Source organism: Saccopteryx bilineata, chromosome X, assembly GCF_036850765.1.
Source record: "Saccopteryx bilineata isolate mSacBil1 chromosome X, mSacBil1_pri_phased_curated, whole genome shotgun sequence".
NCBI lineage: Eukaryota > Metazoa > Chordata > Mammalia > Chiroptera > Emballonuridae > Saccopteryx > Saccopteryx bilineata.
In genome coordinates, this window is record NC_089502.1 from 104,960,320 (window position 1) to 104,979,006 (window position 18,687).

At 52.4% G+C, this 18,687-nt stretch overlaps 1 protein-coding gene across 1 annotated transcript in view; it reads right to left on the reverse strand.

The window, feature by feature from the left end:
* The window catches only part of FGD1 (FYVE, RhoGEF and PH domain containing 1), a 40,437-nt gene extending 22,272 nt beyond the window's left edge, over nucleotides 1-18,165 (reverse strand). The window contains exons 1-2 of the mRNA XM_066248876.1: nucleotides 17,094-18,165; nucleotides 198-371 (exon numbers count right to left, since the gene is read on the reverse strand). Of these exons, the coding sequence (XP_066104973.1) occupies nucleotides 198-371; nucleotides 17,094-17,400 (481 nt within the window). The 5' untranslated portion in view covers nucleotides 17,401-18,165. The remainder of the gene's footprint in view (nucleotides 1-197; nucleotides 372-17,093) is intronic.
* Nucleotides 18,166-18,687: the final 522 nt, after the last annotated feature.

The window sequence follows — 18,687 nt, forward strand, 5'->3', positions numbered from 1 at the left end:
CTTTGCCGGAGGGAGGCACAGAGCAGGCCTAAGGTGAGATCCCAGTATGCACACATCAGCTCCAAGCCACAGCCTTCTGCCCCTGGACCACAGTGCTTCCTGTTCTAACATGCCGTCTCCTCTGCCATCAGCCAACCTTTCCCTTCCTCTGCCCCCTCTTCTGGGCCATTTCTTTGCCACTCTCTGGAATAACTTACCCTGTGGCTTTGGGCCCGGTGCCCGCTTCAGTGGTGAAGGACGCTGGCTGGGGATTTCAGTAGGGGGTCCTGGGTCTGAGCGAAGCCGCTGGGGACCTTCCGGATGAGGCTCAATGCTCTGGCCAGGGTCAAGGGACAAACTTTTAACCAGCATCCGGTTTCCCTGGTGCAGCCCTGCAGAAAAGGAAAAACTGGGTGTGAAGCAATTGGCATTACTGCCAAGGGGGCTGGGGAGTAGCATCTTTTATCAGCTATTTGGGGTATTGGGTTTCCCTGAGCCCCTTTCCTGGCCACACTGTCTTTCTGGGGAGGGCCCCATCCAAGCCCTCAGATGGGGAGCCAGGCCCAGGGCTGTGGCTGGCAGTCTTTATCACTCGGCAAGACCTTTGACAACATAAGAGTTCTTTGTGATCAATACATTGATTCCTCAAATGTCAGTAGGCATTATTTACTTGAGAGTTTAACCAGGTGGGGGTGGGAGTAAACACTCTATATTTGCTTATGTGTTTGCAGGCCTTGTTTATATAGCCAAAGTGGGTATGCTCAGCCTAAACCATACTTTACCCTTTTTCTTAAGGTCCTAAGGATATGTGGACTTCTTTATCTACAATTTTATATAGCTCAGTGTCTGGTAAATGATAAAATTGTTTATCTCATGAGCAAGAGTTTTGGTTCTTAAAGTCTCAGCATCACACACACACACACACACACACACACACATTCTTTAAGTCACAAGAATAGCTTTAAGACAGCGACAAATTCAGAAAACGAGAGGCTTTTTCGCACTGTCCCTCTTGCCTCACTGGGGGCTCCCAAAACCCACTTCTGCCTTTGGTCCTGGCGAGACGATGATCACACTTGGGAGAGAAAATCTGGTCTGGCCCGCAGTAAGGGACCCTCCCTCCAGGGGACGGCATGCCCTCAGGGAAGGGGTGTGAGGCTCAGTCGGGCTTGGCTGGGCAGAGCGGTTGGGGGATTCAGGTGATTAAGAAGTCAGTGGAGGCCACAGCAGAGAGGGCAAGGCCTGGATGGCAGGCTGAGGAGTGGGGTGACCATCCTGTGGGCAGAAGGGAGCCATAAAAAGGCTGTCGTGTAGGGAAGGATCCAGGCAAACAGGTTTGAGGATGAGCAAGCGAGAGGCAGTCGAGCTCCCACTTGCATATGGAGTCGGTTTTGCAATGCCATAGCCACGTGGCTTCTCACAGCCACAGAGGGTAATGTTACCCTGCGTCACAGTCTCATACACGACCAGTCACAAACAGGCCAACTCAGTCACAGAGTCACATGGTATTATTTTACTGTGTCACACAACTGCAGAGCCACATAAATTAAAACATTCAGTCACATGCCGTCATGCTCCTGAAAAGCTGGTCATATATAGTCACAAAGACCCACAATTATGCCTGACAAATGGTGGCACAATGGGACAGAGTGTTGACCTGGAACGCTGAGGTCCCAGGTTTGAAACCCTGAGGCTGCCGCCTTGAGCATGGGATCATAGACATGACCCTATGGTCACTTGCTTGAGCAAAGGGTCACTGGATTGGCTGGAGCTCCCGGTCAAGGCATGTATGAGAAGCAATCAATGAACAACTAAAGTGATGCAACTACAAATTGATTCTTGTCATCTCTCTCCCTTCCTGTCTGTCTCTTTCTCTCGCAAAAACAAAACAAAACAAAACAAAAAACCCCACAGTCACAACCTCATGAATTATCACACAGCCTCACAGTATTGCACATACCGGTAAACATGCTCATTTACAGTCACAAAGACACAGTCACACGATGCAAGCTTACCATTTCACAAACAGCTTCACACAATAATCACCCAACCATTTATTATCATATACCCACTATATATGCCTCAAACATGGTTCTACTGAGTCACAAAGATATGCACTGTCATTTATACTGTTTCACAATTTCAGGACAAGAGTACTATACCATAATATGGTGTTTCAGGTTCATATACCTGCAAATAGTTCACACAGTCACAAAGACTATAGCTACACAGCGTCATCATGCCATATCAGACACAACCTCAGGACAAAGTCACATATTGCCATGTACCAGAAACACAAAGACATAATCACAGACATATGGCATAACTAAATCGTACACATGAAACAAACATGTCCATGATGTCCTCAGCTCTTAGGGGCTCAGACACACACACACACACACACACACACACCCCACTTGCCTCTTGGTCTAATAAGTCTTATGGTCTCTCTTACAAGAATACAGCTAAACACACACAGAGAGACCCTACAGGGTCACACAGGCTGAAAAAGAGTTGCAGGGGATTTGAGGCCTCCCAGTCCTAGAGGGAAGGAGTAGCCCAACACCCAGAGGTCCTGCAGCTTCCCTGGGTCCCTAACGCCACCCTGGTCACAGTCCAGACACAGAGACCCCAGTGGACTCAGGCCATGGTTCCCTCCCAGTCCCCATGATTGAGTCCCCTCCCCCCACCCTGTACCTTGCTTTGGGTACAGTTTCCTCACTTCCTTTCCCACCTGGGCTGGCAGGGCCCTGGCTGGGAGGGAGGAGGTGCTCCTCTCAGCTCAGCTGGGCTGAGCATCCAGCCCTACACAGCACATCCGGGCCTGGTCCTGCCCTACCCTTCCTGGGTGTGGGGTTGAGCTTTGGGGACCGAAAGCCAACAGGGTCTTTGCAGCTTAGATTTTGGGGGGACAGAGGTGTGGGGAACTGGCAGTAAGCTGACAGTCTGCCCAACCCCCCACCTCACTTGTTCTGTGAAGTTGCTAAAGGCTATTTTTTTCCACACCTTCATGTTAACTGTGGTGCTGGATTGTTTATACTCATCCTATCCTCACTTCCTCAGAAAGACTGGAGGCAATCCTTTGTTTTGTGAAGTTAAGATGTTATGTATGGTGGGGGTTTTCTGCACTTGGGAGAATTCTTAGGTTCCCTTGGAAATGTAATAAAAAATCTCTTTGGTTTGCTAATGGACTCACTTTGCCCTATAAAGAAAGCAGATAGACAGGGAGGGTGGAGAGTGAGCTCTGTTCTTGCCATCAGCATTGCAGAGGCCTCCCAGTCCCATCTTTTTCCTTTAAGCCTATTTTTTCTTAATTCCGCACCTGTTCCCACTCAGGACCTGGAATTACTAGCTGTGCTGGTTCGCAGCAGTTTAGGAGGATGAATCACCTGGAGGGTGGCACACGAAGACACATAATTCGAGAGACATATGGCCAGAGAAAGTGAGAGACGAACAGAGTAGCTGACAGGGCCAGAGGTCCAGAATTAAAGTCAGGCACTCCACCACGGAGAGACTGCACTCAGAGATACACACATAGGTGATGGGGTCCCAGGTGCCCCTCTTCTGCCTTCACAGGCCTGGAGGAACCAACCTGGCCTTATCTCCACACCTCAAAGCAGGTAGGTCTTCCTAGACAAGCCATCTCCACCCAGCCTGTACAGGGTAGTGGGGCCCATGGCTGGGGCTTCTCTCCCTTTGCTCCACTGTTTGTCCTAGGAATAGGGTGACCATACCACCCCCATGGTCCTGCTGTGGCCCAGCCTCTGTTCCCTCCTCACCCATCTCACCTGGGAGCCCACAGATAAGCCTGCCTCTCCTTTCTCTCTGACTCCGTTCAGGCAGCCTTGCAAAATGAGAAGCTGAATGAAATTCAGATATTCTGGGACACCCTGGATCCCCAGGTGAGAGGGGCAGGGATTTTCAGCCCAGTTTTTAATGAGGAGATGAAGACAAAGAGAGGGGCAATGACTTGCTCAAGATCACACAGCAAGTCAGCGGCAGACTTTCAGCACACTGGTCTCCTTTCTTAACCATGCTCTCCATAGCGAGGCTGGAGAAGAGCGGAACCACGGGGAGCAGGGGTGTGGACTTCAGTGCTCGGGAAGTGGGAGCTGCAGTGTGGCTGGGGAGAGCGCCGCCCCGAGCCCACCCACTGGGAGATGAATAACGGGTTCCAGTTCAGGAGCCCAGGCCAAGCAAGGCTCCACTGAGGGCAAGAAGATTCAAAATCCTTCCCTGTCCGATTTCAATGCCCCCCCCCATCCCTCTGCCTACATTTCCCTGTCCCGTTCTCCCTTGGCATGCCCGTTGGCCCCAGGTCTTGCTCCGTCCAGGTGTCTGCATGAACCATCAACTCAGGTCATGCCACTTACCTGCAAAAGAATCTTCTGTGACTCCCATGGGGAAAACAGGAAATTCTCAGCTAGGCTTCCATGGCCCCTCATGACCCGCTGGACTTTCTGGCTTCTCTTGCATTCATTTAATCCCCCAAATATTTCTGAGCTCTGCTCCGAGTCTGGAAAAGTCTGTTCTGGGGGATATAAAAATCCTATCCCTGCTCGATGGGAGCTCCCAGGGGAGGCCCTCCCCTTCCTAGATACCACAGCCTTTCCCACTTTTCCATCTCTGCCCCACCCCGCTAGGGCCTGCTTTGCTTTTCTCCAGCCCATTTTTTATGCTTGATAATCCACAATATTCTCTCACACACGCAAGCACACCCACATCTACACACCTGACAAGGTCCTCCACCAGCACTGCCCCCTCTACTCCCGGGTTCAGCAGTCCGCAGTGTTCGTTCATCGGAGCAGAGGCCACAAAAGCCCCCTCCCCCCCCACACACAAAGTCACACCACCAAACCTCATAACACTTTGTGAAAACGTATCCAGCCACAAAGCAACTGTGCACAGTCCTCAAAGACCCAGTGAGAACCTCAGAGCTGTTCGCGGGTCCCTGTGCAATATGCTTGGCACACCGTACACGCATCCAACCCCCGCTACCACTAGGGCGCCTCTCATCATCCAAGGGAAGCACACCCTGGGCACTGCCCCAGCGCTGCTGTGGGGTGGAGGTGCGGCTCTGCATCCCAACAGGCCCCCAGCAGTCTGGAGAACAATCTTGGCCCTGACCTTCAGAGAGCTCCCAATCTTCCCAATCTCCAGGACAAGAGACTCTCATTCAGGAGCAGCTCAGCGCGGCTCAGGAAGTGCAGGGGAGGGGAGGCCGGCCACAGAGTGGCCAGATAAAATACAGGCTGCCCAGTTAAATTTGAATTGCAGAAAAACAAGGAATAATTTCTTAGTGTAAGCATGTCTCATGCATACTTATGCGCAAAATTTACTATGCTATACTAAAAATTATTTGTTGCATCTCTGAAATTCAAATCTAACAGTACTTTTTTGGGTGAAGTCTAGCAACCCTAGTCAAGGAGGGCTTCGAGTGAATGAAACAGAGACAGACTTTCAACCCCCAGATGTTTGTCCACTTAAGCCTCAGGCAAGCTGTGGACTCTGCCCTGTTAGCCTGCAGTGGGCTCCTGAATGCTTGTGACAGTGCCATGATTTCAAGGATAACCTTGAATCTTGTATTATTTACAAAAAAACTAAGACAATAATTAAAAACCTGTGGTACTTGGCTATTCCAAAGAAGGGTGGCGTGACCACATTTGATGACTGCACAGCATGGGTTAAGGTGCTGCAGCACCTTCATTAGGAACTTCTGGTTCAGGAGTCACACAGCAGTTAAATCCCAACATCCCCATTTACCAGCTGTGTAATCCTGGGCAAGCCAGCTATCTGAGCCTCAGTTTTCTCATCTGGAAAATAGGGTAATAATAACAGCTCCCTGGTTTTGGGAGTCCGTAAGACAATGAAGGGAAACAGCATAGTGTCCCTGACCCACAGAGCAATGAGTGTTAAACTTGAAAGCCACATCCACAGAGACACAAAATTACTCACACAGATATGTAAACCCGCACGCCACAACCCAACACAAAACTATCGACACAGGGAGAAACACAAAGCAAACCAGCCAGAGACAAGACACTGACTGAATCTAGTCCCACTCTCCACAACAGCTCCTCAGCTCGGGGTGGGATTCCTACTCGAGGCAGGTGGCAGTAAAAAGACAATGATGCCCCATCCCTCCCCCGCATCAAATTCAATGAGCTATAAATCATACAGAATTGTGAAATAAGTGTTAAAAATATAAAGGAATTTTGAAGTTTCCCATGACACCTTATTGTTACTGAAATAGAAAAAACATTCCAAAAATTGTTTCTGGTTGCTTCAAGTCCCTGCTTGGTAGGTGTCCTGAGCACATGCTTCTGGGTTTACTGGCAGAGCAGCTCTACCTTGAGCTGGTTTGAGGACAAGGACTCCTTCAGCTGCCCATTCCCAAGGGAAACAGCCCTTGCTTCTCCCTCAGCTCTTTCTGGGAGTTTCAGCTCCCAGCTTTCCCCCTTCTTGGCCAGAAGAACCCCCTTTTCCCAGCTGTAGTCTTGGCTTACTCTCAAAACAGCTAATAGGACCTCAGACTAAACCTCCGCCAGGCCATTAACTCCCTGGTAATCTGGGGAGAGACGTCACAGCTCTGGACCCCAATTTCCCCATTTGCAGAATGGAGAGAATTGTGTGTGCGCTCCACACAGCGAGGAACTGGGGAGACGTCAGAGTGGGATGGAGCAGCACTCAGGCCTCCTAATCCTCAAAGCATGCCCAGATCTCTGCCTCTCCAGGCTGAGAGGTGGGCCCCAGGGACTGCTGGAATTCCTGCGGGTGGAGTGGGGTGGGGAAAAAGGAATAGAAGGAGTGGAGAAGTAAGAACAACAGCAAATAAGAAAGTGCCTTTTGGGAAGCCAGCTCCACGGGGGGCAGAAAAGTCGCTCAACTTGAGAAAAAAGCAGGGGTAAAGGCATAGCTCCCCTACGTTCCACCAGCCCTTTGCACATGAGGTCCAGCTCAGCTGGGCCGCTTCACCTTTGTGGCCACACCACACCCAGGCCTTGCTTGACCTGGCAGATGTTCTCTGAAAGTCCAAACACAAAGCTGCGTCAAGTGTGAGACGTGCAGGAAGAAGCCCGGGGGTAGCTGCAAGGTTCCTTCCCTGAAGCAGATTGGCCTTCTGAAACATAGGACTGCAGAGAGATGGAGGCACCTTCTCCAGAGTGAAGACGCTTCTGGAAATGGGAACCATCCCAGCAAGTAAGGTGTTTCCTCTTGCAAAATGGAGAGATTTTCTTTAAAATGGAAGTATCTTTGATAAAAAGAAGGTCCCTTCCATAAAGAGAAGTTTCTACAAAATGGAGGTGACTTTTTTAAAGTATAGAGACATTCTGTGAAGTGAGAAAGAGTTTTTGTTTGTTTGTTTTTGTTTTTTTAAGAGAAAGGGGGAGAGGAAGAGAGAGAGAGAAGCACCAACTTGTAGTTGCTTCATTTTAGTTGTGCACTGATTGCTTCTCCTACATGCCTTGACCCGAGAGAGGGGGCGGCTCAAGGCTAGCCAAAGACCCTTTGCTCAAACCAGTGATCCTGTACTCAAGCTGGTGACCCCACACTCAAGCCTACAAGCCCATGCTCAAGCCGGCGACCTCAGGGTTTCTACACAGGGACCTCAGTGTTCCAGGTTGATGGTCCATCCCCTCTGCCACCACGTGGTCAGGCAGAGGAAGAGTTCTGTAATGACCCTTTTGTAAAATGGCTGACCTGTCCATAAATGAAAGACTTTGACAATATAGAAGATTCTTCTGTAAAATGGAGGATCTCTTTTTTGAAAAGTGAGACACCTTCTTTTGCCTGACCATGTGGTGGTGCAGTAGATAGAGCATTGGACTGGGATGCAGAGGACCCAAGTTCAAAACTCTAAGATCGCTGGCTTGAGCATGGTGCTCACCAGCTTGAGTGCGGGGTCGCTGGCTTGAGCGTGGGATCATAGACATGACCCCATGGTTGCTGGCTTGAGCCCAAAGGTCACTGGCTTGAGCAAGGGGCTACTTGTTCTGATGTAGCCCCCCAGTCAAGGCACATATGAGAAAGCAATCAATGAACAACTAAGAAGCCTCAACGAAGAACTGATGCCTCTCTTCTCTCTCCCTTCCTATCTGTCTGTCCCTATCTGTCCCTCTCTCTGACTCTGTCTCTTTCACACACAAAAAAAATAAAGTGAAGGATGTTACTGTAAAGTGTGGACCCTTGCATAAAATGAAGACCATTCTGTCAAATGGGACAGGCTAAGGCAAGAGGGAATGGTGAGGACTGGGGTAAATTGGAGAGTACAGCCTCTCCTAAAATAGGAACCATAGCTCCTCCCCTCAATTTAATTGTTGCACTGAAGTAACAGGGCCCTTTATTTTCAGATCTTGCAATATTTTGAGAATCAGAAATCCAGGCTTTTATGTGATATCTCCAGTTTTAAAAATAGTGAGTTGACCAAATGAAACTTGCAAGTCAAATTCCACTTGTGGACCACCATATTGCTATATCTCAGTTAGATAGTCCTCAAAGCCCCTTACATCTCTACCATTTACCTCCTTCCCTATCTATGTGCTGTGGCTCTTGGGTGGCAGCCTTAAAAGTCCCCTCTTCCAGCCCTTGGAAGGCCCAGTCTCCTCTGGACCTGAGAAGGCTCAGGGAGCTGGCTCACGCAATACTTGTCAGCAGTTCCCTGAACTGGAATCTGCATTTTGTTCTGTCTTGTCCAATTCATGTTCTGCCCTGGGCAGGACACCTGGAGAAAAGAGCAGGGGATTACAAGCACTTTCAGAACTCTCTGGAACTTAGTGTTCACTTTTTAGTGGAAGATATAAGGTATGGGGGCTCAAATGTTTGTTGAGTACCTACTCTGGGCCAGGCATTTTGTTATTTCCCTGCATAACATCCTACTAACAAGCTTGTGTGCTATTAGTTCCATTTTACAGATGAGGAAACTAAGGCATGGAGAAGCAAAATAACTTGCCTGAGGATATATAGCTAGAAGTGGTTGAGCTGCGACTTGATTTCAAGTGTGCCTATGTCCAGTCATAGAGCACATCCTCAGTCAATGTTTGCTGAATTGGGAAAGAAACATTTGGAAGGGAAGGGGCAAGGACTTTCTAGAGGCGGTGGGTTTTGAGTTCCTTGTCTAGGATGGAGTGTGTTTTTACAGGTATAGACTGAGTGTGGAAGAAAAGTGAGCAAAATTGTAGATACTAGAGGTGGGAAAGTGAAGAATGTGTTTGAGGACACAGTGAACAGAGCCTGGGTGTTTGCAAGAAGGTTCCAGAGCAGGAGGGTCAGGAAAGGCCAAAGACAGTCAGGCACCCCCCTCCCACACACCACGACACTAGGTGTGTGACCACCTAGTCACTAACCACCAAGACACTAACCGCCACCACCACCAAGACACTAGGGGGCAAACAGAGATGGACAACAGCACAGAAAGACACAACACACACACATACAAGATCTACATACAGAGACCCACACGCAGACATATCTATAAACCCCCAGGGGCTTAGACTGAGCCAAGGTGACACACACCCAGGCATAGAGGAACATGTAACAACATATACAGACTCAAAGATACACATGGATATACAGACACACACTCAGACTTACACAGGGACAAAGAGAAACAAGAACATTAAGATATCCAAAAAACAGACCCACAGGGATAAAGACAGCCAGGCAGCCAGACACACACACACACACACACACACACACACACACACACACCACAACCACATGGGAATACAGGCAATCCTTCTCTTCTCCAGTTATTTGATTGCTGTGAGGGCCTGGCTACCTCCTCCCTGTGTCTCTGGACCTAAGGGCAGAGAAGGATGGGGGTGGTTGCTCCACCCCGGGGAGGGGCTGGGGACTTCAGAGGACAGGAAGGGAAGGGAGTGGAGCTGCAGCTGGGAGCACTGGGGGCAGTAATTACCCGGTGCTGGGGCTGCCACGCTGGCCGGGGTTTCCCTCCCAGTGAGGACAAAGACACTAGGGGATGGCCCCTGTGACCCATGTTGTGTGTGACTCCAGGGACCCCAACACCCATTCATTTCCCCTCCCCTCACTAGAGGCCTGGTCAAAGTAAGAGTTGGTGAAACAGAGATTATGAAGGAAAAGAGAGAGACTGGGACAAAGACAAGGCAGAAGACAGGAAAACTACAGCTAGAGAAGGAGAGAGAAAACACAGGGGCAAGTCGGAAGGGAGACAGGGACAGGAAGGGATGCAGGCGCAGAGAAGCAAAGGGGCAGGACAAAAAGCGCCGCCCCGGGCCTTTGTTGAACAGGGCTGCAATGTGCCATGATGAGTGCTGAGGGCCTTCCTGGTGGCATTTAATCCTTACAACCCTAGGTGGTGGGGTGGGGACAATAACCCCACTTTCTATATGCAAAAACCGAGGCTCAGAGAAGTGAGCTGACTGGCCCGAAGTCACAGGAAGCTAGAAAGTGGCAGGTCTGGACCTGGGGGGCTCTCACAACTGCCTGACCCTGCCAGAGCCATGGGGTGCAGGACAGAGATCTCTGAAGGAATTCTCTGTGGAGCCGGCAGCAGGGTCTGTAGGCTGGAGCCCCTGAGAGATGCACAAAGAGAGACCCTTTCGGTCCCTGCCCCCTCTCGGCTACTCCGGGTGGGGAAGGGGCTGTGTCACACCTGCAATGCATTATGCTGGGAGGCCCCGCCTAGGGGAGCCTGCCGACGCTGGAGGGGAAGCAGAGAAGGTGAAGGTAAAGGCAACGGCCACACCACGATGTGGGCAGAGGCACGGGCTCAGCAGGCCCCTGTGGAAGGGCTTCTTTAGCAGTTGCATCTTGGGGACAGCCATGCCAGTCCCAGTCCTGCTTTTCCCGCTTTCTCCAGGCCCTTCCCTCCATGACTTAACCCCTTCCATCCCCTTCCATCCATGGGCCAAGGGGAAGCGGCAAAGCAGGAAGCACCCCAAGGGCTAGAAGCTTCCAGCACCCGAGAGAACCTGCTGCTCCCTCTCTGGGCCCCAGTCACACACCTGTGCCCCTCATGCCCCACTCTGCCTTGCTTTGGGGCCTAGATGGGCACAGCTGATGCCTACTGGGTACTGACACCAAGATGCCCTGTCTTCAGGCTGCTCGGACCCTGCACCCTAAACCACATCCCTATCGGGGCCCTTGGATGACTTCTCCTCCTGCCTCCCCATCCTAGGAATGGCACCTCCATCCACCCAGCTCTCCAAGCCACAGACTGGGCTTTCTCCATGGCTCCTTACTCTCCCTCAACTCCCACATCCAGTCAGACGCCAGTCCTGCAGACCTGACTTCTTAGGAGTGCTACAATCCAGACACATTTTTTTACACTCCAGCCTAACTTTTCCTCCCATCCACTGAGCCTTCTACGAGGCACTCGCAACACCACAACCGGCGTGCTGAGACACAGTCCCCTTCAGTTCCTGCAGCCACGTGGAGGGCTCCCTTTGCTTTGCCTCCAGGGTGGAGAAACTCCTGAGCACAGGGACAAGTGAGGCCCAGCTCTGGAACACTTCCCCACCCTGACCCTCCAGCCGCAGTGGCTTCTTGTCAGTTCCTCGAAAGTGCCTTCTTCCACCCGGGACTTTGGCACGTGAGGTCCCCGTGGCATGAACTGCTTTCCTGCTTCTCTTACCAGTGGACTCCTATTCTTTTCTTCAGATCCCAATGCAAGTGTCCTTGTTTCCTTGCCTGCGCGCTTGGAATGAGTTGTCATGTATGTATGTCTTCCTTGCCAGAAAGGAGCTCTGCCAGGACAGGGACTGTGTCTCCTTGTTACCCATCCATTACCTCTCACGGGGCCAAGCAAATATCAAGTCCTCAAGAAGTGTTTGTTAGTGCAGAAATGCCCTCCTTTCTCCCTTCTGTCACTCTTGCTGAACTGCTCGCCACGTATTTATTGACACTATTACGCCAGACAAATACAATGGCCGGGTCCAAATGAGGAAACTAAGGCCCCGAGGGGAGAGGGAAGCCTTGGGGCACAGTGACCCCATGGCAGTGCCAGGAGTGCCCAGGTTGTTTTTCCTGCTGCCTTGTAGCCTTGTCTCCAGCCCTGTGTGCAGTTTGAGGCGCCTTTTGGAGGTGTGGTACCTTCCATGTCCAAGGAACTGGGTACTGGAGACCAGAGAGGCTGGATTCATGGCTCTAAGGCTATCTGCTCTCTCCAGATGAGGGAACTTAACTCTGCGGGGCTGCCAGTGGCAGATTGTGCTTCCTGCCCTCATTCCAGACAGGTCTTAGCCCCACCCAGCCAGCGTCTGGCCAGCTCCACATCTGCCTAAGGCATTTAGCTAACTGGCCCCCAGAAAGGCATGGCCGAGTCCATCTGGGGAACTGTTAGCTGCCACTCCCCCTCGAGGCAGCAAGTAGCACCAGCTGGGCACTGCTCCAGGGACAGAGGCACCTCCGAGAATGGGGTGCCAACTCTCTGCAACTTGGAAACTTCAATCCTGTCAGTTCTGCCTAGGAAAGTCCTTTTCCCAGCTACCCGGCCTCTTTACATTTTGTTGTTTGTTTGGAAGGCCCCAGCTGACGAGGAACCAAATATGGGTCTTTTCTCAGACACTCCCCTGGATCAAACTGCTGCTCTCTAAAAATACCCAGCAGAATCCATCACCCCCTCCTCTTAAAAGTCTCCTCTTCTCCTTACCACAAGCAGCCTCCCTCTATGGTCTCTCAGGATGCCCTCAACAGGGAGAACATCTAGGGAGCCACAGGAATTTACTTTATCAATGTTTGACTTGGCTTTCCGGAGTCCCCCCTCATTCTCTGCAATAGCCACTACCCTGGGTGTATGGGAAATGGGTCTCTGCTTTATGCAAATATGCAAACTCAATATGTCTGAAGCACAAGTCAGTATCTTCCCCCAACCAGATTCTGGACTTCTCCCTCTTCCTCGGCCTCTAGATCCAAGCCACCACCAAGGCTTCCCCATATTAGCACTTAAACTGTCTCTCAGATCTTCCTCTCACCTGCCACTACTGAAACCAAACCTACCACCCCCTCTTGCTGGGATGACCGCGACCCCCAGCTGCCAGTCTCCCGCCCCCTCTCTTGCACCCCCCTACCATACACTCTCCACATACAGCTACAGGGGCCTCTCAAACACCTCCGAGCATATCACTCCACTGCTTAATAGACCCTTCAAGGGCTGCCCCTTGCCCTCAGCATACAGTCTCTTTGCCAGCCTTTTCTCTCCACTCTTCCCCAAACCAGCCCTAGTTCCCATGTCTCGGTGCCTTTGCTCCCACCGAACTTCCTACCTAAACTGCCCTCCGTGCTCCTCCTAGCTCTACAAACCTTGCTGACACCCGTCTAGAGTTCTTTTTTAGGACCAGGTCCTGTCCTGGGCACTGCTGATGCCAGGATTGCCTTTGCTTAGGGTTGCAGAACTGCAACTGCCTTCCAACTTGACCTGCCAAATGGTAGCCATTCATGAGAGCTGGGCTGAGCGGGTAAACTGAGGCAGACAGTGTCTGCGTGTATGTGGGTGAGGGGTTGACTCTCTGTAGCTTAGCTCCCAAGCCACCTTTTGGGACTAGGAGTGACTGAGGCCCGCAGAGGGCCCCAGGGAGAGGGCCTCAGAGGGGAACCCGATGCATTCTCCTGGTCCCAATGATACTGACTCACTAGGGCAGTGTGTAAACTGCCTCTCTGAGCCTCCACTGCTCCAACTGGGAAATGGGCCTGACCGCTGGTTCTTCTTCTAGGCAGTGCATCAGAATCACTTGGGGAACTTTGAAAATATATTCTCGGGTTGCAACTCCCAAGATTCTGGAGCTCTAGGGTGGAGTTCGGGAATCGCATTTATGTTTTCAAAGTCAATAAGGGATTCTGATGCTCACCCCGTTTGGGAAACCCAGAGCCAGGCTGTATCCAGGGCCGGTCCAGTTCCAGTTCTAACTCCTGGAATCTGACGATGCCCCAGGCTGCAAATCAGAAGGAGCCAGCTCCTCTTGCTGCCTCCTTCGATGGTCAGTCCTTTCACTACCCATGAGAAAACATTAGGTCTCACTCTCTCAACTGAGGTACGGTCAGGCCCCAAGTGACACCCTCCCAGCATCTGGAAGGATATTCTAGGAACAGGGTTCCCCCCAAATCTCTGTGAGCAAACTTACACCTTGGAACTCCTTTCTGACTCTCTAAAAGTCCTCTCTGGCATCTCACTGGGCTATCTCAGTAACCCAGAGAGGTTGTAGGTTTGATCATCTAGGAAACAGGTATATAAAAAATTACCCCTACTCCCACCCCAACCAGAAATCAGGGTAACTAAAAGAGAAAGCACTTTGAAGCAATTCAAGGCTCTTTATATGGATAAGGTATATATATTTTAAAAAGCCCCTCCTCCCAGGATGGGCCACTGGGTCCTAAGGATTGCAATTCAATAAAGGTCTCAACAGTCTGAGAGAGGAAGCCAGCAGGCACACAGAAATCTTAACATGAGGACTAAAATGTCTCAATGCTTTAATTGAAGCTCGGGACACGCACTCTCTCTCTCTCACACACATGCACACGCACGCGTACGCACGCGTGCGCACACGCACCTTACAAACACCTACACTGCCCTCTCTGGGCCTATGGGCCAAGTATAGGCGAGTGCCGTGGAGAGAGAAGCAGGCACTTGTGCCTACCCCTGGGCAGGCTAGGCAGCAGGGAAGGCAGGCCTCTCACGCCCCATGCTGCTGTGAATCACATGGCCCAGCACCCGCCTTGTCGGGGCCTGAGTAATTCCTCCACCTCCTCTTCAGAAGGTTTTCTCTTACTTTTTAAAATAGGGTGGAAAGAATCTTTGCATGGGGCATGGGGGGCACAATGCGGTGGGTAGAGGGTGTTATATTAAGTGGGACACTTGAAACCATGTCAACACAATGAATTAAAAATAAAATAGCGTTTATATAAAAAAAGATTTCATTCTGCAGGCTTTGTAACCAGTATCTCATATCTGCCTCATGACATTCTCTAGATGAAGAAATTGAGGCTCAAAGGAAGTCACTCACCCAGGATCACACAGTGAGTCAGTTATGAATAGTTGGATGTGAGGCCAGGTCCTTCCCTGACATCCTTCTAAGCCCTGAATCTCATCTTGGAGTTAAAAAAAAAAAAAAAAAGACACCCACCAATTACAAAGGCGAGGACTTCATTGGGAAAAAGATCCTGGAAACATTCTTGGGGAGGAGTGGAGTGGTTCAGGGTGGGTACTGTGATGGGTACTTTGGAAGGACTGGTGGAGTGGGAAGGCAACTCAGAATCACCACCATGTACTGAGCAGAGGACCAGTGTTCCAGATGCTGCCCAGCGACTGAGTTGCAGACCAAGAGTGTCTGGAGGGCAGGAGTCCAGTTGTCCTTCTCTCAGACAATAGTTACTGAGGACCTACCATGTGCTTCCTTTGAATTTGTTCAGTCATTTGTTCAATAAGGATTTATTGAGTACCTACTGTGTGCCAGGCACTGTACTAGTCTTGAGGGTACAAGAGTGAACGAAAGAGATCCAATCCCCTTGCCCTCATGGAGCTCACATTCTAGTGGAGGGAGGTGGGCAATAAACAAGTGGACACATGCACTGAGATCACTGCCCACTGTGCTAAGTACAAGGATGGAAGTGCACTGGCGCCTGCCATGGAGACTCACAAGCAGCCTTACCTAAAGTGGTCAGGGAAGGTCTCTTGGAGAAGGTGACATCTGAGCTGAGACCTGAAAGATGAGGAACAAGCCAGGTGGAAAGCAGGGGAAAGAGCTGCCAGGCAGAGGGAAAAGCAGATGCAAAGGTCCTGAGGTGGGAGTGCTTATGGCATGTTTTGGGGATCTGAAAGAAAGTGCTATAGTAAAGTGGTTGAGAAGCCTGCTCCACACAGTGTCTATCAGGAGGAGTTTGGAAAGCAGCAGGAGCAACATGTAGGACAGGGGGTTAAAGGTCTGTTGTCAGCAGGATATCTAGCCCACACCAAAGGAAACCCTGAAAACTACCAGAGGTTCCATGACTAGCTCAAGGTCATAGCAGCAATGGATCCACCTTGCCTGCATTGTGGGCTCAACAGCTCTGTGCAGCCCAGTGGAAGGCAGAACAGATATACACTGCTCTTCCTTTAGAGCTCCGCCACTTAGGTCCATACGGGAATGTTCCCAGATGGAGGAGGCCCTGCTGGATTCCTCAGCCCCTCAGGTCTGTGCAGTGCAAAGGCCTCTCCAGGCAGTGATCTGTGACCTGACCAAAAGCTGCTCCACCTCTGCAGTTCCAAGTTCAAGCATCCTGATTTCTACTCACAAACAGCCCTGTAGCCCTGCAGCTTCACAGCTCTACTCTAACTGGCTTCTGCCTGCCCTGACCTTTCCGCTGTCTCCCTACCCACCAGTTGCCCCAGCCTTCCCCTCCAGCTTGGCTCCAAGGCTCACCTCTTCCACCTTTCTCATCAGCACCTTCTATTCCCTCCTTCCCTTGTCCTCCCGCCACACACACACCTGGCAAAGCCCCAACCTTGGATCAATCCACCATCCCTCTTTTTTTTTCCACTCATACTCCAGAGCTGCTGAACAGAAGAAAATCACATAAGCAGAAGGCTTGGCATTACTTTCATGGTCTCCAACCTCAGTTTGGGGGAAGCAGAAAGACCACAGACTTTGGATTCAAATAGGTCTGGTTTTGAATTTTGGCTCCAAACTAGCTGTGTGACATTGGGCAAGTTACTTAACTTCTCTGAGCCTTGGTTTCCTCCCCTACAAAATGGGGCTAATGATACCTACTTCACAGGAGGCTCCTGAAGATGAAACAAAAACCCATGTAAAGCACCCAACCCAGTGCCTGGCACAATGTAGGCGCTTGGCAAATGGGAGACTCCTTTTCTGTTATTCCCCCCAAGTCCCCCTTACTGCCTTCCAATCTTGCCCCTTTTCTTGGAGTGCTCCCTCTCCCATTAGCCTCATCAGATAGAAGGGGGTCGGAGGGGTTGATGGGGCACAGGGGACAGAAAAAAGATGAAGGACAGAGGTTGAAAAGACTGGATGAAGGCCTAGGAGGAAGGGAAGGGGTGGGATGAGCGGGCCGGCCCCACGGTGGAGCTTGGAGAGCTCGAGAACAAGAACCCCCTCCCAATACCAGGCCCGTGGCCGGGCTCCCAAGCTCTCTCGATCACTCACCAGGCCGGGGCTGCGAGCCCTCCAGGTGGTAGGAGAAGCGCAGGGCCCGGTGGTGCTGTGGACTGGGGCCGCAGGGCAAGACTCGGGGGCCTGGAGTAGCGGCGAGGCTGGAGTCTGAGGGTCCAGCAAACTGGGGATCCAGGGGTCCACCGAGAGCCCAGCCTGAGTCCCTGGGCACCGGCAGTCCCGGCTCCAAGACTCCAGGGTCTGAGTCGGCACAGGCCAGTGGAGCGGCGCCGGGGGGGTTCACGGTCGGGTGTTCGGGCTCGGAAGGCCCGGCGCCCCCCGGGACTCGGTGGCCTTGCATGGTCCGGGCCTGGGCGCGGGGCCCGGGCTCCCCGCTTGGCTCCAGCTCCTGGGGTGGAGGCGCGGGCGGAGGAGGCCCGGCGCCCGGCAAAGCAGCGGCTTCAGGCTCGGGGGGCGGGGCTGCGGGCTCAGCCCCACTGCGGAGCCTCGAGTCCCCGGCCCCGGCCGGGGCCAGCAGCCGTGGCAGCGGTGGCAGTACCAGCAGCAGCCGCGGCCACCGCCGCTGCCGTGCCAGGCATCGCCGGCCCGGGCCCCGCGCGGGGAGTGGGCTCGGCGGGGCCGGGGGCCCGCTGGGGAGCGCTGTCTCTGCGGCAGCGGCTGGGTGAGGGTCGGGGGTGCGCTGGGCGCGGGCTCTCCCGCAGGCGGCGAGCCACTTCCAAGGCCACGGGGCGAGTCGGTCTGTTAGGAGAGCGGGGTCTCTTTTCTCTCCCGAAAGGGAATCGATCTGGGCTCCTCTGGCTGGTCGGAAAGGATTCTTCCTCCCGCCGCAGCGGAGGCTGGAAGGCGGAGGGGCGGGCAGGGGAGGGGAGGGAGAGGAGGACGGGGGTGGTGGGGGGCGCGCGTGTGCGCCTAGCGCTCGGGCTGCGGGGCTCGCCCTCAGCCAATCCCTCCCGACGATGCTGTAGCCGCGGGTGCAGGGGCGAGGCCAGGGCCCGGCTCCACCGTCCTCCCCAGCCTCGCCTGGGTCTCCGCGGCAGCGGGCGGGAAGGAGCCCGGGAAGGGGGGTGGGGAGACGGGAGCCGTCTCGGAGGCAGCCTCAGGCACAGCGGCGCTGGGACCCAGTTACCCGAGCCCCGCCCCCTCGCCCGGGATTGGCGCTTGGCCACGCCCCCTCACTGGAGGCCGCCTCACTTCTCGCTGAGACCGCCTCCAAGTCCCTCCTCCCCACCCCCTTTAACATTCCCCCTCAGCCTGCCATCCCCATCCGTTCCTGGTCCCACACAGGCAAGTCTCCTGGCTCAGTCCCCCAAATCTGCCTTTCTCTCTCATCTCAGGTCTTCCTCTCTCCACTTATCCTTCAATCTCTTTTCCAGAAGCTTTTCCACATGTTCCAGGGTTTCCCTATGGCTTAGCTAGCTCATAGAGGACTTGTCTTTGATACTCTTCACTCTGCTCAGACCAGACCTCATGGTGTTTACTTCACCCCTTTCTTGCCAATAGCCTCAGTTCCCAGGATTGTCGCATACACCTGGCAACATCCCAACCTTGGATCAGTCCAACTATCCGTTTTTTCCATGCGTATGCCCAGGCAGCTAAACACTGCTGGAGAAAACTATCCAAACTCACA